Source organism: Accipiter gentilis, chromosome Z (assembly GCF_929443795.1).
Source record: "Accipiter gentilis chromosome Z, bAccGen1.1, whole genome shotgun sequence".
NCBI classification, from domain to species: Eukaryota; Metazoa; Chordata; class Aves; order Accipitriformes; family Accipitridae; genus Astur; species Astur gentilis.
Window position 1 is genome coordinate 29,970,752 of NC_064919.1, and position 27,071 is coordinate 29,997,822.

General features: G+C 39.9%; 1 protein-coding gene across 1 annotated transcript in view; it reads left to right on the forward strand.

Moving 5' to 3' along the window:
* Positions 1-440: 440 nt before the first annotated feature.
* Positions 441-27,071, forward strand: part of ST8SIA4 (ST8 alpha-N-acetyl-neuraminide alpha-2,8-sialyltransferase 4) — a 60,728-nt gene continuing 34,097 nt past the window's right edge. Inside the window, exons 1-3 of the mRNA XM_049796373.1 lie at positions 441-811; positions 5,367-5,498; positions 15,294-15,551. Of these exons, the coding sequence (XP_049652330.1) occupies positions 699-811; positions 5,367-5,498; positions 15,294-15,551 (503 nt within the window). The 5' untranslated portion in view covers positions 441-698. The remainder of the gene's footprint in view (positions 812-5,366; positions 5,499-15,293; positions 15,552-27,071) is intronic.

The window sequence follows — 27,071 nt, forward strand, 5'->3', positions numbered from 1 at the left end:
CAATAAATATACGGATTTTATATAGAATTGGCTCTGTCGGTTTATAACAGGGCGGTCTCCCGCCTCGGCCCAGCGGGTGCCGCCCGCGGCGCTCCCGCCCCGCGGCGCTCCCCTCCCGCCGCCGCTCCCGCGGCCGCTCCCCCTCGCGGCCCCGAGCCACGACTGCTCGCCGCCGCTGTCCACCGCCCCGGGCCGGTGTCGGGTGCCCGCCCCCGCGCGGCGCCCATTGGCCGCGCTCCGCCCGCCACCGCCCCGCCGCGGGGAGGGCGGCGCCAGCGTCCTCCCAGAGCCGTAGCCGCCGCGATCGCTACGGGGCCGCAGCGGAGCCGGAGGTAGAGCGGGGCGGCAGCGGCGGGTGGAGCGCAGCGCGACGCGAGTCGCTCGGCTCGGCTCGGCTCGGCGGGCGCGCAGCGGCGGCGCCGCCACGGACTTGTCCCCCCGGCCGAGGAGAGCCAGCCGCCGCCTGCGAGCCTGGCTCCTGGGCAGGGGAGGACAGGGTGAAAGAAAGACAAACTAAACGCCAAACAACCCCCAGCGTCTGCGCCCGCCTGGCTTTTGTTTTTGTTCTTTAATTATTTCGGGGGGGGGGGGGGAAATTGACTGTGTTTTCGGCAATTTGTGCCGCGTGTGGAGTTCTTTTCCGCACACCCCTGACAAACAAAGGAAAAGGGGGAGGGGGACCGCGTTTCGCAGAAGACATGCGTTCAGTCAGGAAGAGGTGGACTGTGTGCACGATAAGTCTCCTCCTCATCTTTTATAAGACGAAAGAAATAGGGCGGACCGAGGAGCGCCAGGAGGCACCTCTCGCCGGGTAATTGCGGGGCGCCGCGCCGGGAGGGCTCCCCGAGGGGGCGGCGGGGGGGGATGTTCCTGCCTGAGGTCCTCTACGCGGCCCCACCCGGGTCTTCAGGCCCCCACGGCGACCCCCGGGCCGTGACCCGCTCCCCTGCGGTGCCACCGTAACTTGGCGCTCTCGCTGGGGAGGTTGTGTTCGGGGCGGGGGTACGAGCGGGTCCGGCTGGCGGAGCTCAGCGGCTGCGGGCTGGGGGCGAGCGGGACGGGGACGGAGGTTGCCCGCTGCCGTGGCTGCTGCTGGTGCTGCTGCCCCCCAGCCCCAGTAGTAGGGCGCGCCGGGGAAGTTCAGCTGGCCGCGGCTGCTCCCCGAGGGCCGGGGTGGCTGGAGGTGGCGGCGGCAGCCGTCGGAGCGCGTTGTGCCTCCTGTCGTGCTTTGGGAGCCCTGCAGAGGCGAGCGTGCTGGCGTGGCTGGCGGCTGCGGGTGGCCACTGCCTCCGTCCTTGAAGTTTGCCCGGGAGCTGTGTTTAACTTCGGTGCTCTTTGGGGATGCTTGCTCTGAGAGTGTGTGGGACATCCCCCTTAGCTCCCGAGGCTGCTCCGCTGGAAACTCTGGTCCCTTGCTGAGACACTCTGTTGCGTATTTTCTCTCTCCTGCCTGTCTTCTGTTCAAAATAAACGGCGAAAAGTCCCTTGCCATTTTTCTGTTGGCACCTCAGCTTTCTCTTTGTCGCGCATTGTGTTTGTGTACGTGCATGTCTGCATTCCTCATTTTTCTCTCAACTTGCAGCAATCCTGTCAAGATGTTGGGTTTTCAACCAAGCCTGTTTCTCCTTGGAGGGGTATAATTTTTTGTTTTAACAGTAAATTCCGTGGTGGCTTGGTGAGATCAGCAAAGGCAGGGAAGGGGGCTCATGCTTTCTGTTTGCTTGTGCCAATGGAGGGGGGGGGAGATGCATTCACAGCAGATTTTCGTGCTTTGGTGTAAACTGTTGCCTTAATTTGAGGAGGAGGCGTAAGGAGGCTGTAAGTGCCTGTAGGGGCCTGTAGGAAGCTGGGGCAATTACAACCTGCTTAGCCCCCCTACGACCTCGTGGTCCCCAGAGTTAAAGGCAGAAAGTGCATCCTTCTTCCCCGGCCCTTGCCCAGGCAGGCCGATGTGGGAGCAGGGCACAGGCAGCTGGGTACAGCTGGCCAGCAGTGGCCCCAGCACCTCCCGGGAGCAGGGGGTGGCTTCTCCTGTGTGTGTGTGTGGTTAATGACGTGATGTTTGCTTCTGTTGGTGTTAAAGATTTGCTTGTAACTTTCCCTCTTGCCTGGGTGTAAGACCAGTTTCTGCCGTGATGCTGTGGTATCTGCCTCCTTAGGAGATGTGCAGAAGTATAAAATTTTGGGGTTGTAGGTGTGCAAAAATACATGTGAAAACAAATGATTCAGAAATTAGTCACTAGGTAGAATCCATATATATTTGCAAAAAAAGCCCCCTCCAGCTTATGATGCATTGTTTGACACCATTTAAAAGGTACTCAAATGAACTGAAGATTTAATATTAATTGAAAGAAAGTAAATGTATTTAGCCATAAATATTTATGTCCTTAACAACACTTTAAAAATATAGATGTAATGTACTTCTGCCAGGTTATTTACTGATATCTCTACTTCATTGATATCAGTGAGGCTTCTTGTGGAGTATAGTGCTACTCACTTTGGTTAAGGATATTGGAATATAGTTTCTTTTCCCAGCCTGTTGTCCCATCCATTACTGTATGAAGCAGGGGAAAAAACCCTTAAGTGTACCGTTAGTGTCTGCTGCCACTGTTGATGTTATACTTGCCTTTCTCCTGAAGTAAGGGCTCATGCCATTTGGTTATTTGTGACTGGCCACATGGGCAAGCAAAGTCAGTTTTCCATGGGATGTTTTACTTCCACAAGTACCAGTAATCCAGAACTGTGAATGCACGAGGTGGCCCTTTTTTATGGGTATTAGTGACACTGCAGGTAAATCCCAGATGTTCCAAAATGGACTATGTGCAATGTATGTGATAAACCTTAAATCAGCTGTGTTCTCATAGCAAAGTTTGCTAGGACAGTAAGTGTGAAAGCATGCCCTTCTTTAACTAGACAGTACTATCTCTTCGAAGATTAAGCAAGTAATGAGACACATATTATGTGTAATGCAGTGTTTCTTAAACAGTGTTATCTTCTACTGATACAGAATATGCTTGAGGGCAGTTTTTGTATTTAATGAACTGTCTTCAGGTTGGTCTGGTTGGTCACCGAGGCAAAGTAATTCAGAGTGAAGGTTGACACTGTCATCCACAAGTTGCTGTCACAGCAGCAACTGTTTCATTTACATTAGAGAGGATTTGTAGTGATTCTACAAGATACAAAGTAGCCCAAATTTATTTCACATTTTTTACACAGTGAAGAATTTTCTGGAGTAAATTTAGCTTTTTATGTGTTAGTTTATTTAATATTACTGTAAGTGCAAATTAAATAAAACAATACCAATAAAAGGGAGAGGAGCATGTAACTGAACATCTTTGTGTTTATAGTAGAACTTTAACACAGAGTGCCTAGGACCTTCTTTTAGCTCATGTGAACATAATTTAACATTGTTTTACTGTACAATCTATATAGCTCACTGCAGATGGAAATAGTGAATATGGAAGGCAACCACATTTCAAATGCTATGGTGCTTTCGGTGTTGGCAGCATATTTTGTTGCTAAGTTTTGTCAGCTGTGTCACTGTTAAAGTGTCTAATGGATAACATTTAACCCAGCATAAAGTGGAGAGGTCTCTGAAGTACTTCTAGACTAAGTACTTTACCTGGATGTATTTTGGTAGTTTTCCTTTAGATGCGTGCACTCCATGCATCTAGAAAATATATATAGGAAAATATATGTAATAAATATATTTACAACAATTATGGAAAATTTTTAGGGAATAAACCACTTTAAAATAGAAAAAAGTATTAATTACATTCTGGTTATTGAATTTAGGGATTTCTGCAGCATCCTCCCATGCCCTCAAGTTAGCATGATTGGGATAATTTGCATACAGATCTTGTACCTACACGATTGCTTGAAGTTGCAGGTTTTTCAGTAGGTGGCAGTCTTACCTCTGAGTCAGTCAGTGCCAGGTCAGTGCTGCAGCATGTTGGCATAGAGGGGATGAGGGAGGGAGAGCGGTACTAGTGATGCTGGGTTGTTCTTGATGAAGTGTGTAATACTGGTTTGTTACAGGAGCTTTTGCAATCATAGCACTTTTTGCAAATGACTGCATGTTACCAGCTGTTAATTTAGCTTAATTAATGTCCCATTGCAGGTTAGTTTGAGTTTAGTCTGCTATGTAATTTACCAAATATTAATAATTTATATATATATATTTACATGGGTGTGTATATATACACAGCAGTAATGTTGCTGTAGCTCTTAGTGAGGGCCAGAATCCAATTGTTTTAAGAACTTAAGGCCACAGGAGAACAAGAGTCAGTGATTCCCTAGAAAGCTTATGGTCTCACATCTTTTCCCTTTTGTTTGTTGAATGGCTGGTGGTCAAAAGCTCTGTTTAACTTCACTTAGCTTGTATTGTCATTGGCAGTGTTTCAGAGCACACTTAATTAACAGATAAAGAGATTTCTGTATATTACTGTTATATATACTCCTGAAATACAAGATATTCTACATGGTAGAATGTTATATCCAACAACTTTGATATATTTATGATTAACAGCTATGTTTGAACTTGGCTGAACGTTGCTCTCGCACCTAAATGGGAACAGTATGGAAGATAATGGAAATATATGGAGATAAAAACACATTTTAGACCTAACGCCTTAAGTTGTGCTTGTAGTATTTTAGCTTCTCTGTCACATTTGTGTGACTTATTGGCTAGTATTGCGACTGGTAACATTATGATACCTCATCAGATGTTCAGTGGTCATTACCCACAGCTTACAGTATTTTTTTATTTTTTTAAGGTTACCTTATCAAAATTTATGAACATGATAAAATTGATGAAGAGGGTAAGACAACTGGCGTTGTTTGGAAGTGTGCATACAAAAGTTTGAGGTCGTCTTGAGGAAATTCTGGGTTTTTATGCCATTAAACTCCAGAATTCCATGCATGAAATAGTATAGTATCAGTAGGAGGCAAAGGGAGTCTATTAGGCCACTGTTGTAGAACATGAGCAATTGCTGGACGAAGGCTTGGAAGTTAACACTTAATTAGTAGTTAGTCCTGGAATTTTGGAACATAGAAGTGCAGATCCTGCCTCACAAACATACTGAAGTTTAGTCCAGATTCACAATTTGGAGCTTATTGTGATTTTTGTTAAGTCTATTTCATTACAAATATAAACATATTTAAGCTCGTAAATTGCATATTCAGGTATTAGATATAGGTGTCCTATAGATTTCTCACAGGTAACGTTTATTTGCCTTGGCAAGCAGAGAGATAATGGCTTCTTTTTGTTGTGGATAAAAGGCAAAATCACTGGTGCTTGTAATGTAAATTACTTAAAACTAGAGTTAACCTTGATATAATTGTGTCTTTTCTATATTGCATTGCAGAGATGGTGAACTGAGTTTAAGTAGATCAATGATCAATAGCTCTGATAAGATAATTCGAAAGGGTGGCTCCTCAATCTTCCAGCATGCTGTAGAAGGTTGGAAAATCAATTCTTCTTTGGTACTGGAAATAAGGTGAGTGTCTTAAAAAGCAGTTAATTTCATATTACCCATAATTCTTTACATTTCATACTGCCTATAATTCTTCTGGTCTGGAAAACAGTAATTTGATTTATAGCTGTAGGTGGATGTTTTATAACTGTACATATTTAGGTGTCCGTGTTAAATACAACAAAATTACATTAGACTCCAAAGTCAAGTCATCCTTCATAAGAATAAATAAAATGTTTTCATCTGGCTGTGTCAATCAGACCCATGCAGTCAGTACCTACATTATGCATGTCCACATTTGAGCTCGTTGTCTAGAACTCTTTTGCAGTCAGTGGTCAGAAACTGCCACTTTTAGGACATGTTTTCCTCTCATCCTAAAGGTCTGAAATAGAACAGGTGGCAAGTACCCTGAACGAATTTTTCTCCCTTAACTACAAAGGGGGCTTAGGCAGACAACTTAGAGGTAGGAGTCAAGAGCTAGGACATCAGGTGCTCGAATCAAACCTTGTCTGTGGCTAGTCCAAGTCACAAGTCAGATGTTGACAATACCCATGTTTACGCAATTTTCTTTCCTGAAATCAGAGAGGCTAAAAAGAGCCTTAGGCTCATGCTGACGGGGGAGACACAGCAGCAGAGTTAAAGTGAGTGATAGTTCTGATGTGTCTTAGTAATTATAGTAGGTCTGCTCACCTTGGGGCCTGAGAGAAGAGAAATCAGAAGCCTCTTAGTGTGTTGTATTGACATTGTGTCTTCCCTGTCTTAATCAGGAAGATGGCCAGTGAGAAGCTTATGGAGCATGGGTTGGCAGTGTGGAGGGCTAGGAGTGTCACATTCTGTGAAAAATTATAGAAAATAGCTATTTTTTAGCAGCAATCACATAGCAGAGTGGGCTTCATTTTCTGAATATTAAGATTTTGAATAGGAATTTGATCTAATTAGAATGTGGTTTCTATGTAATTTCCCTTTCTGCCTTTTTTTTTTTAAAGTACAGCTTACAAAATCCCTAAACAGGCAGTGTTTCCATGTATGAAAGCATGGCTTCTCTGAACAAGTAGCTTAGGGTTTTTTTTAATGACTGCTATTTTATGTCCCTAATTCTAAAACATGCAGAAGATACGAGTAGCTCAGAAACATACAAAGCTGTAGTAAAGGATTGATGTTCTGGAAGTCTTGCCCTATAATGAACATAGCGCAGCCCCGCTGCGAAAGCTGTGGAAGAGCGTCAGTGATGGAAAGTGTGGCAGGATTTGGGTAAGCAGCAGATTAGTACTCTGGAGCCTGTAGCTGTGTGTCGGCTGCCTGGCAATTGCTCTGTGGAGTCCCCACTCCCTGACTGCCTATACTAAGCGACCCTCGGGCACTGGGCTGCTCCCTAGGCACCTGAGTTTCCTACTGGTGAGGACCTGGTGGTCGCCCTAAAATGCAGCTGAGGTGCAGCTCAGGAATGGAATATCTTCCAGGACCATCTGTTCAGATGCAGCCTGTTTGACCAGTCTATAGTTGTTCCATAAAGGCTAAGTTCTGCTCCAACGTAGTCTAGGAAAGGTAAACAGATTTTCTGTATTAGTAACAGTATTTAAAATTTATTTGCATATAGTTGACAATTTAAGTTGGAGAAATATTGAGTAACTTCAGCAGAATACTGTTGAAATTTCAGATTATGCTTCTGACAATTAGTAGAAAATAGCACACTTTTACTTGTGAAGTAGACTGGTTTGGAAGCCATTGAATGACTGTAAGTAGAGACAGATAACTCTTTTCAGCCATTTTGTTGAAAAATTGTCATCTTTCAGAACCATTTAAAACCAATACACCTCGCTGCTCAAGCCGAACAACTAACAAGTAAAACAATTGTAATAAATTTTTGATTAAAATTAAGAGATAAAATTAAGCTTGGGTTATGCTTATTTTTTACCTGTTTAAAAAGTAGAAGGACATCATTCAGACAAAGAGGTAAAACAGTAGAGAATGCTGTAGATTTTTTTAAGCCTGTCATGACATGTATCATCTCAATCTACTGGAATCATGAGTTTCAACATCAGTTTTTTCCTTAGTGTTGGCTGGGATGGGAAGTTCTCTCATTTTAGAAATTGCTGATGTGGTCTTAAGAATCATGATGTGATTATGTGATGGTTTTTAAAAATTGTACAGTGAAGGATGTTTTTTTGTCTCAGTAGTACAGTGAAGAAAAACATGTGTTTTTTTACACTGGTTTAAGCAGTAAAAGTTCCACTTTATCAGTGTAAAGATTTTCTGTACAGGAGAGAGCATCAAGCTGAGGTTATTTAGATGTCCACATGCTAGTCTTGTTTTGAGATGAAATAGCTACCATCATGAACACCAGGGCAGAGAGCAGGTGTTTTCACTGGAACGGTGAAAGATTTTAGATTATTGTGACTTAGGGCTAAAATTTGACATAAACTACATGAAAGGAATTACTACTACCAGCCAGTCATTTCTTTCCAGAAGTCCTCTTTGCTAATGTGCATAGCATATTCAGTTATGGTACTCAGCGGTGAGGGAGGGAAGTTTGGCATGCTTTTCCCTGAAGAAGCCACATGCAGCCACTTGTGATATGTGTTCCCTTACGATGCTGACTAAACAATGTGCATTCTTCTTTCACTTTTACAGGCTGCTTGCTGTACACCTTTCTTCCTTGTCACAGCAGTAAGAAGCATCTTAGCTGTAAATATTTTCACACTTATGGACCTATAAGGACTAACTTCAGATGTGTCTAGCAATCTCCTAGAGTGTTCTCATGGTTAAACTAACCGTTCAACCCTCCAAAGTACATTACATGCACTGTGTAGACCGTGAAGATGATTCATACTCTATTACTGCAACTGTTAGTGTGAACACTGGTGGTCTTGTGGTGTGAGGTTGACCATAGCAAATAATGGTAAGAGAAAAACAACAAAAAAAAAGAGTGCCTGTTGAATAATGTATAAAAAGTGATCAGTTCTTAGCAGTGGAGAAATAATTTCTGAAACCATTAGTGCACAGCAGAAAGGCATTTCATAAAACTTAAAATCACCCATAAATGTCAGCTACTTTTGTGTCTTACATCAGCTTGACACCCACAGTTGCAATTTTGAAATGTAGAAATTATTTGTTAGTTTTGCTTTGTGCAAGGACTGTTGATCAGTGGTGTGTCTGGACATGGTTGGCTGGCAGCTGGAATATATTATGCTTTCCTATTTGCTTTGTTGACCATGATCATCATCTCTGGCCATCTTATTTTTGCTCAGGTTAGTGACCAGTCTATCAGCCTCAAAGATGCTATGAATTTTTGGCAAGACCAGGCTCAGATAGGAGTCAGTGAGTGAAAAAGCTCCTTTATCAGGACTCAGTGGGAGGATGAAAAGCTTCCACTGCGTTTCTGGTGTCACAAGATACTTTCTGGGACTTTGCAGCCAGAAGAGGCAGTCTAGAGAGTGTTAGCAGCTCTTTTGGGAGGGCAGCAGCCCTCTGGACATGTTAAACAGGCCTTAGAAGAAAGAGCTAGACTTTCTGTGATTGAGGTGGAAATGATGGGTATTATTAATTAGTTGAGACTGTAGCACATTTACAGTTTTGCCAGTCATGATTGGTCTAGTGGGAGAGTGGTTTTTCCAACTGATGTTACCTTCTGATTGCTGACAACTTCTTTGAAAAATAATTGGTAATTCCTGTGCCTAAGGGAAGAAGACTGCTTGCTTGGCTCCCCTTCTGTCTGAATGATTTCAGCCATGGAGAGAGAATACACCACCTGCAAGGTTTTGTGTCTTAAGTCCTTTCTAGTCTCCGTAGCAGTGTGAAGGCTTTCCAGTTATGGAAATTAGGAAATTTCAGTTGTATTGAAGGCCGTACTTTCAGAAGGGAGAGATGTGGCTGAGATGGTACAAACCTGTCTGGGGAAGAGTTACACACAGGACTGATGCCAGCATGATCTGTGACCTCTGTGAAATGAACTACAGTCTGAGGTCTCAGTGTGTGAATTTCTTCCTCCGCTTATTTTGATTAAATGTGGGCGTTTATGTTGGAAGAAGCAGATGAAGGTTTTGAATTGCAGGAAGGCAAAATGGGGGGAAAAAAAAAGTGTTGAGGATGTATTTATCTCTTTGCAATGTAACAGACAAGTCGATGAGTGGAAATTTCCTGTCAGAAAAGTGTGAGAACTTGTAAGATGTTAACAGCATCATAAAAAAAAAAAAAAAAAAAAAAAAGTTGCAACTTCCTCTTAGAAGGGTTCAGGTTATTATGTTTATCTTTCAAGTTAATATGAAACAGCTATGGTAAGTCCTTGAAGTACAAGCAGTAAATACTGAACTGGCAATGGAGGTGTACAATTGCTCTGGAGCTTTTGGATCAACATTTTGGGGTCAGTTACACTGTTCCCTTCAGATCTTTTGTGTCTCTAAGACTGCAAATGGGGACTCTCTAGTCTGCTTTAGTCATAACAAAGCTTAAGGGTTTTTTGGCTCCTTAGACCCTTGCCTCAACTGAAAAGCAGTGTTCACTGTCAATTGGGGTGATTAACTCCTTTGACTCCTTTCTTTTGGCTCTATCTTGCTTAACTTCATGAAAAGCTGGCCTATGGCTGGCCTTCATATGATAAGCAGTAGTTGAGTCATGCTCTATTTAAAAGCCCTCTTTTCCTTTTGCATGCCCACTGAAGATTGGTGCCCAATTAGTACCTGCTTCAGCTACTGAAGTGATCCTTCTGGTCAAGGGAAAGTGAGGTCCCCTGACAAGCATGGGAAGGACTGGAATGGAGACAGAGCCAGACAGCAACTTCTGGTGATATGGCACTTCTGTTTGAGTGGTCCTCCATGGGCAGGGAAATGCCAGGAACATTGGTTAGTTGCAGTTAGGCGTCTTCTTAACAAATCCAAATCAGGGATTGGACTAGATAACGTTTAAAGTCCCCCTCCAATCCAAACTATTCTATAATTCTATGATTCTAATGCTGCTTTCCTTGAACAGGTTTTCTTAAAACTCCCTTTCACCCAGGCTTAAGCCAAACCCAACACAGGTGCAAATACTCACAGTCTCCACTACCTCTTCAGGAGGCCAATGGGTGCTGTAGCTGTAGCTATCTACAAGGGCAGGCTGTGACCTCCTGTTGCCTCACAGTTTGTTTTTGGTTTGTCTTTTTGTTTTGTTTTTTTTTTTTAATTAAAACAATGTAGGTGGCAAAAAGAATGCTTTACCTAGGTCGTAGTCCTTGGTGATTTCAAAGGCTGAGTGAGAGCTGCCTTCTGCCTTCCAGCTGGGGAGTGCAAAGCGGAGTCAGAACTTGATAGGGTTAGAAAATCAAGTTGTTTAAAGACCTGTGTGAATCAGTCAGAGCAAGTCTGCAGGAGGGCAACAAGAGGGGTCATGTACAACACACGACCCATCGAATTAAAAACAAAAAAGTTTTAAACCAAAAAAGTTGGATGGCTTCTTAGTCTGAGGTAAATGAAGGCTATTGCCAAGAGTAAAGAATAGTCTGTCTTCCACTGGCAAGGTATAAGGAACAAGAACAGTTCTTTAGTTGCTGTGGGAAAGATCTGAGCTAGCACAAGGAATACTGTGCTGCCAGTACGGCTAGGGAAACACTGACACAGACTGCATGGGGAGTTTGCTGAGTCCCCACCACAGGAGGTTGTTAGGAATATATTAGATCTACATACGCTGGGGGTGATGTAGATAAAGACACATCTTCAGCGGGGGCAGAGTGTGGACTAGGTAAACACTTAGTCCATCTCTGTTTCCAATAATGTGGTTGCTGGAGAGCTAGCCCACCTTCCTGGATACTGAGGATGCACTCAGGGACTTCCCCTCATGGCTAGGGTCCAGACAAGTCCAGATACCCCAGCAGTGAGGATTTCTGGCACTGCCTTGCTTGAAAGGAATGATTTTCCCAGGAAAAGTGTTGGAGGTCATATTTCGGTATTCTTGACAATGTCTAAAAATAGAAATTTATTTGTAATCTTAAAAGTCAAATGTTGAAGTGATTTATTTTCTTTCCTTAATCCATAGAATTCTGGGGCAGATGAGGGAGAGTTTGCCATTATGTAATAGTTGTGTAGTACAAAGACTACAGTACAAAATAAACCAAGAAAAATGCACTTAAGTAGAGAAATGTCACCGTGTTGCCCCAGAGCAGTACATATTTATATCATTTGGAAAGCTGTTCAGAGACAATGCTGTCTGTTACATGTACTTTATCAGATAACTGGGAGTTGTAGTAGGTATTTAAGTATTATGAACATCTGTTTCTGGTTATCAAAGAAAAACCGTAGGTCAACCACAGATTGTGACACCATGTTTCTCTGAGTCCTGTAAACATGTTGCAGACAGCTGCTTGGCTTCAAATAAAAGCAAGCCACATCTGCCTCACCTGCCCACAAAGGGCTCAGGCCACACCCCAGATACAGTTTTATTCATCAAAACAAAACTTGAAGACCACCTCAAATAGAACAGTTTATTTACACATTTTAACTTAAGGTTGCAGAACACCTTTACTTCAAGGTTTGACTGAAAATCATGCTGGCTTTTTCCTTCCTCTAACTGAGCTTACTTTTGAATTTTATATGCAGCTGGATGTGGATTAGCACTTTTAAAAAATTATTTTGTCATGTCTGTTTTATCAGAATAACCTTGTTGCACTATTTTCAGCGCCCTTTGTGGGACAGAACAGAGGTTTAAAAAAGTTATTCTTAACCAGCATCAAGACTGACAGACACTCATGTATGTACTTTTCTGTACATGTATGTACTCAGTTTTTGTAATATTCCATAGTAAATTTTTTTCCTCTTAGCACTTATATGGAAATGGGAAGTACTACTATCCCCATGGTACAGATGAGTCAGTAGCACAGAGAACTTAAAACAATAGCATATACTCTTCATTCTTAATCATCTTTCTTTCAGTATTAAAAGATATCTGGATACAGTCAGATGAATCAATTAAAATATTTCAATGTTAGCATTATTAAACATCTCTTATACAATGATTCTTATGTGAACTATAATACCTGGGCATACATTTAATTGAATATGCTACTGACAACTTCAGATAAGAAAAGGTTTCTAGGCATGTGAGAAGATAGTAAGATTCAGTGGCTTTTGCCCATCTCAAGATTTTATTGAAAAATAAATTTCTTGGACATTTTGGAAATTTCAGCTCTGTTAATCAAGTGGTTGATTACCTGAATCTAATTCAGGTCCACTTGAAACTCGTTGGAGGACTTCTATAAGCATGTGTAAGCACATAGATAAATAAGCTTCGACTGTAAGTAGCCAAATTAATAATGGAAGCCAAGGCACATTTATTTTTTTTGGCACTGTTTGCATCCTCTTATGTTTTACAATAATGTGCAAGCTACTCAGTCCATGCATAAATGTTGCTAGTTGTTTGCTAACAGAAACAGTATTAGGCCTATTCATTCTAGGTGTCAGGGTGGGTGCTGATTACTAAGGTGAATCTTCTGGTGATCACATGACTATTTTTAGTCAGAGCCCTAGGTTTTTGTACATTTCACATGATTTCTTTTGCTCTTTGAGACTCATTTGTGGTCACCACTTCTCACATCAGAGTGCTTGTGAAGTGAGTCTCTGAATGACTTGGCTGATGTTATTGATAACTTTTGATGCATTCGTCTTATCCTTTACAGCTACAGCTCTGGTAGCTCTGTTTTTAGGTAATGAAGAATTTTAGTCATTTTTGATACTGCTAGATTGGGCAATTCCTTCTTCCTTGCTCTTTTTCATTTTGTAGCAATTCATATATCTGTTGCAGAGTACCCACAAAATGAAGCTTACCAAACCCACAGAGATTTTGAGTCCATTCAACTTACAGGCTGAAGTGGAGTCTTCATCTTCCTTTTACAGATATACCTTGCTTGGCCTTACCAAAAGCTTTAGATACTCAGGATTTTAACATTGTCTATCCTGCCCCATTATTCTGAGTCCCTCATATGCCTCAGCACAAGATGTCTTTGCTCTGATGCTGCTTTATTCATACACGATAGCACGATAGCTGTAACAGACAGCCATGGCACTCTTTCCTTTTTTTTCTTTTTTCCTTTTTTTTTTGGTCCTAGTTTAAAAAATGAGAGGAGACACTTGAAGAAGATATTTTTATCATGTTTCACTTCCCCAATGGATTTTAAGGTCAGTTCCAGGGTGACTATTTTGTGTCACTGCTTGCAAGGTTCAGACATTCTTCCCTCTTGAGGCAGTGACACAAGAGCTGGCTGGCAAGCATGGTGTTCTATAGCTCATCCTTTTTCACTTGTGGGGGATTATTTCCCCTTTATGTCTCTGAGTGGGTGTTGCAACTGCTAGAGTAGCATCTCTAGTTATCTTTTCCTGTTTTGATCTGCTCTAAGGAAGTTCTGCTCTGAAAACTTACTACATAAAAATAGCATTCTCTTACTCAACGAAATGTCTATTCTGTTTTAAATTCCACCTTACCTGCTGACAGCAGTAGAAAACTTGAAGTTATTATTTTTCTTCTTGTCTTGTTAGAGTTGCAGAGGCTAAAGTTTCTATGCCAGTTAACACACAGTGAACACCCTGCCCCAGCTCAGCACTCCCTGTCTGTTCCATAAGTGTACTGTACTTAAGTACGTCCTCAAATTCAGATGCGGTCTTTATGCTTTTACACATGCTTTGCAGAGCAGGGATGGACACAAGCTTATAAGGCTTTGCTTCTTTGCAATCCTGAGCTACCAGTGGCTCCTGCAGCTCTGGCCTAGAGTCCTTTCCAGCTTTTTGTACCAGGCATAAGTGTGTGCTGAAAACTGCTTGGCACTGCCAGTGTGGGTATCAGTCATTACATAGCTGCAGTCATTAGTGTCTTTTTTGAACTTATGTATTGAGAGTGTGTCAGTTTTTAGACCCTGCCCCCTCCCCCATAAGCAGGTACAACTACCATGACTTAACTTATTCAGCAGACATTCAAGCAGATATTCTTCACCTGTCACTTGCTGTGGACTGCAAGTATACAACTGTTGAATTATCATAGTTCACCTGACCCATGGTGGCTTGTTAAATCCTCATATCTTGGTCATATGTGTCTGAACACAGCTAATGTTTAAACAATTAATTGCAGAGAAGCAAGATAAAGGATTGGACTAACCTGATTTAAAGCAATGATAAAGTTTGTAAGTGTTTCTGTGAGTTCAGCTGACAGCTTGACTGCAGTAGTTTAATTTGCAGTATGTTTTTAAGCTGATTTTGTTTAAATTGGTCCAAAAGGCTGTGGGTATTCTTATTTCAAGTAAAATAGGATAACTTTGGCTGAGCTTTGCTTAATTAGGAGCAAGTTTATGCTAAAGTGAATATGTTATTCTTACGGTGAAACAAGAATATGTAAGAAAACACAGCCATTCCTGAACCAAGCTGATTTGTGAGAGATGAGATCATAGTGAAGCATTTCTTTCCTAAATCATAAATACCGCATATATTTAACTGTGCTTCTATGAAAAAAACCTGCTCTGGTCTTTTTTCAAATATGTGATTAAACCAAAGTTTTGTAAAATAGTCAAAACCAGCATGCCTTCTAATTTCCAAAGTTATCTTCCCTTGGTCTCTCAGTGCCTTTGTCTGTAGGAAGTCATTAAGTCACTGTAGTATTTGCATGTTACATTGTAACCAAAGTTTGAACTCTGTCCTAAAGGCTTTGCTCTAACTCCATCCCAGAGCATGGGAAATGACCTTCGTCTGTCTGACGTTATCTACCCTCTGCTTTATGTTGTATGCTCTGTATAATTTGTATTACTATCAGATAAACTCCATGTGAGCAGCGAGTGTTCGGTTTTATCTGTATGTTTTTTTGTCAACCCAGAAAGAACATTCTTCGATTCTTGGATGCTGAAAGAGATGTCTCAGTGGTCAAAAGCAGCTTCAAGCCAGGAGATGTAATCCATTATGTACTGGACAGACGTCGCACCCTTAACATTTCTCAGGATTTGCACAGTCTTCTCCCTGAAGTTTCCCCAATGAAGAATCGCCGATTTAAAACCTGTGCAGTTGTTGGGAATTCTGGCATCCTTCTGGACAGCGGATGTGGAAAAGAGATTGATAGCCATGACTTTGTAATAAGGTGAGTTGTCATCTGCTGTTGAAGATACAGCCTGCTATGTTTCTTGGAGAAAAGTGGGGATAAGTGTTTTAATCTGTGATATAGATTTCAGGCATTATCTGTAATTAATCTGCAACAGTATCCTTCACTGTGTGATTCCTCAAATTTAAATACATGCCCATGTTGTTGACAAGAAGATTATTTTTACAGTGAAAATAAAACAAGGGGCCAAAGAAGAGAGGTTTGTGCTACTTATTTTTGCTGTTCATTGTTTTTATTCCAGACAAAATAAATATTCTTGTGGAGGCTTTGGTAGAATAAATGCAAAATGTTCTCTCTTTCAAAAATATTTTCTTAGCCCTTAGTCAATAAAGATTGCCAACTGTAAATTACTTCCTTACTTATGTGCAGCAGGGGGTAAAATTTCAGTGTGATATATTGATGTTGAACCAGATGGCTGCCATTAAGGTAATTGGAAGTCACACATCTAAATGCCTTCACATTGCTCTAAAAATGTATCCCTGCAGTTTGGACAGAAATGTTGATATGCTTCACTTTTTGTTCATTCTTCAAACACACACAGTAGAATACCTTTGGGCTTCATGTATCAACAGGAAATAAAGAGGAATAGCTAGCCTTATCTGACAGCCTGGCATTATATGGATATAGAGAAGGTCGGGCAAGAGATAGGCCCTTCTGCTTTTGAAGCAGCAGTTTCAATTGGTTTGGTTTGAGAAGGGTGAAAGGGCAGAAAACAGAAGGGCAGTGGCAGAAAACAATATAGTAATAGTTGTCATTGTGAGTTACTTGCTTTTTCTTTTCTCCTCTTGACGAAAGATAGTGGCAAAAAAATATCAAAAGGATATGGAGAAGAAATTGTAGGTTTTCAGTACATAAATCAAAACGGGACACACACATGGAAGTTGTATTTTATTGAAAGGTATACTAGCAAGTGGCAACTGAAACAACACACTACTCTTTCATTTTCCTTATTTGTTTTGCTTGTACCACTAGTGTTTCAAATTAACATCCTTATTGCAGAAGGAATCCAAAAATAGATACCACATTTTTAAACCACATTTAGCCTATGGCATGCTTTTGTACTCTTTCAGAGATCAAATGTGATTCATTTAACAGGACTGCAGAAAAATTTAGATACTAGATTTTCTAGATGAATATTTTTTTCAGAAGGCAAGGTACATACTTTTACTTAAAGCATGAGCTGAATTTTTTTGAAGTCATCTCCATGCTCTTCCCATGTTTTAACTAGCCATGAAACTAGGTGATGATATCTGATAGGAGATTTTAACTAATTCAAACCATGTGGAGTAAAGATAATATTCTTAAAGATTTGTGTATGAATAAAAGAAGAATGGTGAAGCTTAATAGGAACATCAGGAAGTTACTGTTGCTAATCAGTCATTTAGACTGGAGAAACATCTCAGTGGTGTATGACTAGTAATGTGATCAGTATAATAACTAGTTAGACTGACAGTATTGTGGATAATAATCTTTGTAAGGTTCTGGGAATAGAATACTTGACGCTGCAGCCTATAAAGAGTTTTAGTACAGTGAAATTTTTGGATTTACAAATCAAAGTTAAAATATTTTAGAAGTACACAGATTATCTCATAGGTTAAGTTATATGATATTTATTTAGATGTGTCTGGATGGGTCCATAGGTACATAACATTTGTTTAAAGCAAATAGCAATGAATTAATTTGTATTTCGAGTTAAAGGCAAGCGTTCTTCAGAGCTTCAGTTTCCTACGTTCTTCTTCCATTTAAAAAAAGTTGTATGCAACATGATATCTAATCACATGATCTAATGGTACTGGCATGCTTGGTAACCCACTCACCTCTATTGCTATTAGTATCCTGGTATTAACATGTACCATGAGACTCAGTTACTCTCTTTGCTTTCAGCTCATTTCCTTAAAAGTAAAATGTACCCATTGTACTCGCCACCTGATGGTGTTCTGAAAAGCAGTTACTGTATGTACAATATGCAGCTAGGTGTATAGGCTGAAGAGCAATATTTTTGTAGAATCTTACGATGCTGAGTACATTATGCCTATGTGCTGTGACAAGCATGTCATACTATTTTGGTTAAATATATTATCCAGTTGATTTTAATAGTACTGTATGTTCTTTTTGAGATCTGAAGCAAAAGTGTGTGGTTTTGAGAGTTGTTTCTTAGAGCAGCAGTTCTAATGTTAGATCTAACACCAACAGTACCATTAATTTAATCATAAAACTGATAGTGAAGATCTTTGAAAGTGAAGAGGACACAGCAGACATCCAACAGTATTTGCATTACAGTACAATACATTCAATATCCTGAATTTTAATGCTCCTATAAAGGTGGTATGAATGTGTTAGTAAGAACTGATAAAGACACAGAATATACGCTTTATTAAGGGTGAAGAAGAATGTCAGTACCTAGCACGTTAAGCTTGATAGTATCTGTCTATGTCTTTGAAAGTCATCCAAAGTTACTTATAACTGTTCATATTCCTTTGAGACATTGCAGCATACCGAGTGCCTTCTGTGTAACAGTGACTCTCAAAGAATATTGATCCAACAAAGACACTGGATGATTAAAATACTTCTATTATGAAAAATGTGTAAAAGTAGGCACTGAAACTGGAGTCAAATAATAAGCATGCCTGCAAGCCAACATATAATTCTGTCAGCAAATTTTACAAGTAAAACAATACAATTCTTCTTTAGACATCTCTGAAAGTGGATAAATAAAGGTCAGTTTTGCAAGCAAGGTAAAATCTTGTCAGCATAAGCAGATTTCCTGTATTTACTGAACATTTTAAGGTGGCTTGGTTTTAATTACTTGATCACATAAGGCCTTATTTTGTTCTCACAGCATCAGAAATCAAGAGTCTAGGGACATATTTCCTGCTAGGGTAAAATGGATTAGTTCCACAAGTTTAGTGAAGTCATGCCTATTTTGACAGTAGAAAATGTGACCCATCTAGTTAAAACAGGAAGCAAGGACACTGCTATTAAAAGAAACCTGTGCTGACTGTAAACTATTTCCTGTTTCCTGTATTCCTTTCCTTTTTACTTATGTTTTTACACCCTGGTAAGTGACTATTGATCCTTGCACCTCCACTGCTTTTGTAGTGGTGAGCTAAAGCATGCTGCACTATACCCAGAAAGGGTCTGAAGCATTCAAAAATCTCAGATTCCATAAAATAAATTGGAATGAAAATTTGAGATAATCAACCAGATTACATTTTAAAATGTATAAATGGCACAGTGCTGTTGCAGGAGCTGGTTTTTGCATGGGACTGTTTTCAGCTGTTTCTCTGGCTGTTGAGTCAGGTACATAGTGCTTACTCCCTGTGAGATTTAAATGCAATGCATCTTATTCCCCCACTGTCTATACTTTCTCACGCTGAAATTCTCATGTCAGGGCTGTGTTAGCTGATACATTTTGCAGAACAGATGAACTTGTTATAAGTGGTACATTTTGAAATGTAATATAGTAGTTACATAGGACTTCTGAAAAATACAACTGTATTTTGGGTAAATGTAAAATAACAATACTAAACATTGCCAAGTAATAATTTTCAGATTCCTGGAATTGCTTCTGGCAGCCAATAAGTACCAAAAAGAATTCAGTTCAGCTTTGGGTTCAGAATTTGAACAATGCCAAAGATCAGAAGAAATCTTTCTCTCTCTCTCTCTTTTTTTTTATTTTTATTTTTTTTTTTTTTTTTTTAAGTAATGGGATTCAGCATTCATGATGGGAACTGTTCAAAAGCAGAGACCAAGTAGAGTTCTGGAATTACTGGGTTAAAAAATAAACAAACAAAAAGCCCCCAAACCTAGTAAATAATCGTGTGTTTTTTCTCATGGTGATACTACTTCTGGGAAAGTCCCTTTCATTTCAGTTGGACTATATGGAGAACAGGCCTGTTGAGTGAACCTGTTTCACTAGCTTAGGACTGCTCTGATAGGAAACAGCGATGAGAGAATATTAACTTTCTTGGGTTTAAGTGCCTAGTTTATACATTACAACTCTTCTTTCTCCCGTTGTAGTGTTTTCCTGCTAACTTTGTCAGTATCTAGGAATTAAGCTGAGTATTTTTGCCATCGTTGGTGATAAAATTTTGCTGGGCAAATGCAGCTTTTATTTTTCCAATGTCCTTTGACTTTCATTCTTAACTTGGCAATTTTTGTGGTTATGAAGTTGACATGGAAAAAACTAACAGTCCTTTAATAAGTATTATCCTTTGGAAAGAGGAGGATCATCTGTTTGACCTCCTCCCTGATGTCTTGTTTTTGTGAACAAGCAATTGTGATATGAGCAGAAGACAGCATATCTATTCAAGAAGAAGAAGAAAAAGGCAGACCTTCTAACCATACCATGGAGGTGTGGTTTCTCATTTCAGGAGAACAATTTAAATTTCTCTGCTAATATTAACATATAAGCAAGAAGCAGTAGTAGCTTCTTTCTTCTGTGTTCTTCCTTCAGCTGATAGGAAAAAACAATCATAAATTTGTCAGAATAGAAAGATTTAGGATATTAATATATTTATGTTCTGGAACTTTTTTTTTGTAACATATATCAGCTTTTATGTCCAGATATTTATTTAATACACCTTGCTTGGAGCATAACCATCATGCCAGCAGAGCTGGATGCTCAGAGCCAGCAGATCTGTTGAAAGCGAAGTTGCCAATTTAACAGACTTACTTTAAAACATGATTCTTTGCTTAAAAATAACATTTGAATACATCATGACTAGCTCATTAGACCTTTTTGAGCTCTTAACGTGTGGCAGCTCTATTTTTGCCCTCTGTCTCTTCCTACAAATTGTTACACTACGTTGAAACATTAAATGAAAGCAGAAGAAAGCCAGCCAGCCATTGTCTTTGGATGTTCTTGCTCAGTGATTTGGGTGCCTCAGAATGGGGTAAGTGCCAGCGTAGCTGTTCAGTGTTTCCAGTCAAGTTAGACGTGGGTGGCCTCCACCTCAGGAGAACTTTGGAGAAGGCCTGCCTTGTGGCTACATTTTCCCTTTTTGGCTTCACCTCATGACTTCTTCAGCTGCTGGAATGCATGACCGCTACTCGAGGCAGCTCATCATGGGACAAGAGCTGATACAGTGATGTCTTCCTATGAAGCTGAATCTCTTGCTCAGACAGTACGAAGCACCTGGTGCTACCTATGCTGGTGGGCCACAGTACTATGTACCCTCCCTAAGCATTTATAATTCCAACTTTGGTGCAACTTATTTTTTTTTTTAAAAAGTACTTAATTCTGAAGTAAGTGATATGGGGGGAGATTTAAGGGCATAAATTTAGAAGGCTAAGGAAACATCAGTAAGAAGTGACTTCTGTAAACCCATATACAAGTGATCGAAGATTCCAGAGTGGTTTCTTAAATAAATAGGTGTCCTATGAGCATCCAGATGTAGAGCACATAGAGTTAGCATGGCTCTTTCTATAATTATCCTGAGAGAAAAGGATAAAATTCTTTTAAAGTTGCTTACTTCTATTGTTGATAGTACAGAGCTTTTAATTTATTAGTTTTCTGAACAGTTTCGAATGCAGGAAAGCTTCACTAATCCAATTGTTCATTGACCGAGTGTTTGATTTAAGAGGTGTGACAATGTTCACATTAGTATAAACGTTGCCTTTTTTTGTTGTTCTCCATTTTTGAATGTTCAAACTACTGCTTTTTTCTACATTCCATACTCACGACCCCAAAGTGCTTCTCCAACACAATGAAAACTATCATTTTGCCTGAATTTATTGCAAGAATAATTTTTTTTAACCCTTTCTTTCCTCAGGGTATTGCAGAACTGTTCTAAAGTTTTCTATATCAGAATAGAAATGCTTCTGTAGCATTTTGATCATTGCCCTGTAGAATATGCCCTTTATAGACAGTAATGTGTGAAGGATTTTCACATAAAAAGGCAAAGATACAGCTATTCAGTACTAAGTTCCATTTCTCAGGTTTTCTTACATTCTCAATATTTCACTGCTGGCGGCGGGGGGCTGGTCCCACCTGCAACAAACTTTCAGTGATAGAAATTCCTTTCTTTATTTTGGTGTCAAAGTAATCGTATTGGAAAGAACAGTAAAACTCTGTAATTCATGGATAATGTTGCAGCAAGGACTTACAATAAAGAGGTAAATAGTATGTTTTGCCACTATTTCTAAAATACCACTTAGACATTTTCTGTCACTTCACTGTGCTGTGTCAGTTGAGGATAACTTGCATTTCAGTCACTGGTGTTAAGGAATATTCTGGGAAGAAAGAATTTAATGATCAGTATAGGTTCTAGTTTGGGTGACAAGAAGTAATGCAGGTGATGTCACAAAAATGTATCTTCTAACTAAAGCAAAACCAGTCACAAATTCAAGATTCTTTTGGACTTGTGTTATAAAAGGGGATATCAGGTCAATAATGGTATATTTTACATGGCACATCTTAAAAGACAGCTGTGATTCCTGTGTGAATAGAATCCATAATTATGCTGTACCTGAGCCTCTACACAGCTTGCAGTTCTCATGAGACATTCTCTATTGTGCCATGCAGAGGATAAGGACTGGGATGAAGTGGGATATGTCAGGGGATTCCCTGCTAATCCAGATCCCTATAGTTAATTTGAAGCAATTTTTGTTTTATCAGGAGCCAAACAAGTATACGCAACATGTGAGAATCCATACATTTTATTAATCATTGGATTCAGCAGGGGGAGATAGAAGGTTTGTGCATGTTTTTTTTGTAAATCTCCCTTTTTTGGGTGTATGTGTATGTGAAAGTAATCACCGCTGCTGCACACCTTTATTTGAAGAACTGGGTGAAATGATGTGCTACATATACACAGGTATTAGAGTGATGTGCTTCCTGCAAATAGACTGGGTAGAGAGTACTCCAGCTGATATCTTGTCTGCTGCCTTGAACTTTTTTTTTTTCCCCATGTATTTGAACCTTGAATTTTACTTTCACATTGAAGTGTTGTTTAAAATGTCAAGAATCTTTGAATTCAAGATTGCAAGTTTGATTCATATGGGCATCTGGGTATGAACCTGAATATAAAAGCTTGCAGGCTGTTCAGGAAAGGGTGTATGTTATTGATACTAGTTTAGGTAACACCTTAAGTTTCAGAGGCGTTTATTGTTATGTCTTCCAACAACAATCTAATTTTCTTTTTTTGGCTTCTCAGAGTGTATGTGGATAATATTGTGTGATGTATATTTTTGGCTTTGCTCTACAAGGAGAAGATACTAATGAAACAAAGCATGTTTTTATGGTACTTTTGTGCAGCTTGGGCTTTAGAGTGGCTTCTAAATATTTATTTCAACCTGTAAACCTCAACTGCACAGATTGTTAGAGGATTAACAAGTATACAGATTCATGGCCAATCCTTGCATTATTACCATATGAAGAATATTCTTTTAGTTCTCAATGTCAAATAAAACAGAAATAGTAATCGCTTTTACTCAAGCAAATTTTTAAGGCTTTTATTTAAAATTTACTTGAAAATACCGATACATGGCCTATGAATATTACGTATTGGACATTTACATGCATATACATGAGCTGTTTGTTTATTAGTCACCAAGCAAGTTCAACTGAATCTCTGTGGAATAACTGTCTTCTCATTTAAGTGTATTTTTGAGAATATGATTTCATTATTTTCTTTGTTAAACTCTGCTCTTTAAAAGACTAAATATGTTGTGAATGTGTTTGGGCCATAAAGGTGTCACAGCAAACCCATGGTTGATTACTTTGGTGTGAGTGGGGTATAGCAGCACTTAGTCCATTCTTCAGTCTTTTCTCATGGCATGCAACTCCAGCCATTGGCAGTTTAGTTCTTTTTTCCCCGCACTTTTTCTTAATATATCCCACTGTAAATAATACATACAACACACAGTTGTGGAAGAAGCAGGTTTTCAATCGCTGAGACTTTTTGGTCTGTGTATCTTAGGATCTCAGTTGATCTCAGTTATTCTACAAATACCCAAATACCATGTGATATTTCAGACATGAACTTATTTTTCCCATTTACACCAGATCTTTTTTTAGTGATAGCATTGCGGTGCATGTTCCTGTTGAAAATACTCTGCTCCCACACTGAAAGCTCATGTGTGGTAACCTCAGAATTTTTACTATGAATATTTTTTATATATATATATATATTTGCCTTTCAGTGTCGTGATTATACATGAGCACTATGTAAATCAGGTGGCCCTGTAAATTGACTGATTGCCTAAATCGTATAATTGATGCCCAATAGTAAGTTTAGACAGACTACCCTGTTGAAATGGATGTGCTGAGGTTTTGGATATGGTCTGGGATGATGTCATAGGAAGAACAGGGACTGCAGCATTAATTTGAGGTACCTTGCATATTATTGCCTATACCAATCACACAGATTATGAACATTTTCCACTTACTTAGGTTTTTTCCTAACCCCTTCTCCCAAATGTGCCAATCTTTGTCTCATTAGACCAATTTCTGAACACTTCTACTGTAGATAGTGCTTATAAGAAGTAAGGGAGCAAATAATGACTCTAATTATTTGCTAGTTTAGTGCAAGGGAAAAAAGAATGAGCTAGAGCTTCTGATTAAACAAAATTATATAAAAAAAACCAGGCATAAGCTTGTTAGTTTTAAAGAATATGCTTACAGTGAATTTTTATGGGAAAAAAAAAAAGGAAACCAAAGGAACTCATGAAAACCATTATTATGCAAAATTTTTGGTGCTGTGGCAAGCTGCATTTCATCAGTTTCTCTGGAAACAGTGAATAATTTGGGCTCAGGAGAAGGAGGTTTACAAACCCTTATATAATGTGTTGTATATTCTCAATGCTCATATTTATAGCTGTTTGCTTAATTGCTCAAGTCAATCTTCAGTGCTATGTGTGACTGTTAATTACAACCTGTTCTCATATTCTCCGTGTTAGTAACCTCATAGCAAGTTTGCCCAGCTCAGCTTTGAGCTGCAGCCCACTTAGTTACTTATCAATGATTTGGATGAGGGGATTGAGTGCACCCTCAGTAAGTTTGCAGATGATGCCAGGTTGGGTGGGAGGGTTGATCTGCTCGAGGGTAGGAAGGCTCTACAGAGGGATCTGGACAGGCTGGATCGATGGGCTGAAGCCAATTGTATGAGGTTCAACAAGGCCAAGTGCCGGGTCCTGCACTTCGGTCACAACAACCCCATGAAACGCTGCAGGCTTGGGGAAGAGTGGCTGGAAGGCTGCCTGGCAGAGAAAGACCTGGGGGTGCTGGTTGACAGCTGGCTGAATATGAGCCAGCAGTGTGCCCAGGTGGCCAAGAAGGCCAGCGGCATCCTAGCCTGTATCAGAAATAGTGTGGCCAGCAGCTGCAGGGAGGTGGTTGTTCCCCTGTACTCAGCACTGGTGAGGCCGAACACACCTCGAGTGCTGTGTTCAGTTTTGGGCCACTCACTACAAGAAAGACATTGAGTTGCTGGAACGTGTTTAGAGAAGGGCAACGAAGTTGGTGAGGGGCCTGGAGCATAAGTCTTATGAGGAGCAGCTGAGGGAACTGGGGCTGTTTAGTCTGGAGAAGAGGAGGCCGAGGGGAGACCTTATCGCTCTCTACAACTCCCTGAAGGGGGGTTGTAGTGAGGTGGGTGTTGGTCTCTTCTGTCACGTGGCTGGAGATAGGACGAGAGGAAATGGCCTCAAGTTGAGGCAAGAGAGATTTAGGTTAGCTATTAGGAAAAATTTCTTTACTGAGAGGGTTGTCAGACATTTGGAACAGACTTTCCAGGGAAGTGATTGAGTCACTATCCCTGGGGGTATTAAAAACGTGCATAGACAAGGCACTTCAGGACATGGTTTAGTCGGCACGGTTGATGGTTGGACTCGATGATCTCGAAGGTCTTTTCCAACCTAAATGATTATGATTCTATACTTGCAGGTTGACTGACATGAAGGCAATACTGAAGTTTTTTTAGAATGAATGGAAGATGATGGTATGTTGCAGAAAATTGTGTTTTGGAGTCAAATTTTAAGCAATCATATAGTTGCAAGTTATCAGTAATGTGGCATGTGAGAAAAAGGAAGCTTAGTAAATGACAGTCTTCTTCCTGCTGGATTTGATATAGCAATGACAACTTAAAATAAAGGTTTTGTTTGCTGTGTAAAAATTCCTAGGCATATAAAAGTAAAGCTTGTGGTGCAGAGCCCCCCCTTACCTCCTCATCACTGTTGTGGATATATTTGGCATTCTGTGCCTTAGGACAAATGAGCTAGAACTGAAGAATTTAAAAGGGAAGGGTACTGCATTGCCTATTTCAAAGTTTTCAGTTAATAGCCTTCTTAATTTGACTTGAAAGAAAACAAGTATATGTTTATGTGTGTCTCTGAATACAAAGTTTTCTTGAAAGAGTCCTGAGAATTGATGGGAGATCATTGATGTCTGCTAACAAAATAAACTTAAAAATTCCAACAACTGTATGAAACTCTGGCATAGCACAAAGATGTACTAGAGGTTACAACAAAAGCTCTGAAACAGGTAACAAAAACTGTTTACATATACTCAGGTCTACATGCAAATATACAATAGCTAGTTTTATTAGCCGTGAAACACACAAGAAAGATGGGGAGAAACTTTTTAGCAGGGCCTGTTGCAATAGGACTAGGGGTCATGGTTTTAAACTAAAAGAGGATAGATTCATACTAGATATAAGGAATAAATTTTTTACAACAGGGGTGGTGAAATACTGGAATAGGTTGCTCAGAGATGTGGTAGATGCCCCATCCCTGGAAACATTCAAGATCAGGCTGGTCGGGGCTCTGAGCAACCTGATCTAGTTGAAGATGTCCTTGCTCATTGCAGGAGCATTGGACTAGATGACCTTTAAAGGTCCCTTCCAAGCCAAACCGTCCTTTGATTCTGTGATACATTTCTATAAAATTTTCTTGAACTCACCTGGAAATATAAATTATCAGGTACTAGCAGTTTTAGGGTAAGTGTTACAGTTTGTCACTAGCACATAAACTCTTAAACTCGCATGGAAACAATTCTGACATAACTGCTACATTTACTTTGTACTGAAGAATGTGCTGATTTTAATTGAGGGGTCGTAGCAGGTGTTTTATATTTTCCAACTTTGTGGATAAATATATTGTAAATATTCAACATTGACACTTGTAATTTAATGAGCACTAGAATCACTCTTTGAAGGAAATAACCTCTAAGAAAATGCGAAGTGAATTAATGGGGGTATTATTTTTATAACTTGGTCAACTACAACTAATGTAGTAATGTTTATTTCCTTATCAGAGCTAGAAATTTGTGTAGAGCTTGTCTTACATTCGTATTCTACTAAAATAACAATCTTAGTGTACTCCTAACAGCATCTAGTTACTTCTTTGAAAACAGAGCCTTTCAAAGTGTAGATGCACTTATGCATTATTTCAAACTTCAGCACTGCTACTAATCCACATTTATGTAACTGAATTTTTAAAAAATCAAAGGTTAAGAGGTGCTCAGCATTTGGAAAGCAAAATGCCTTACCTGCCTCTAAT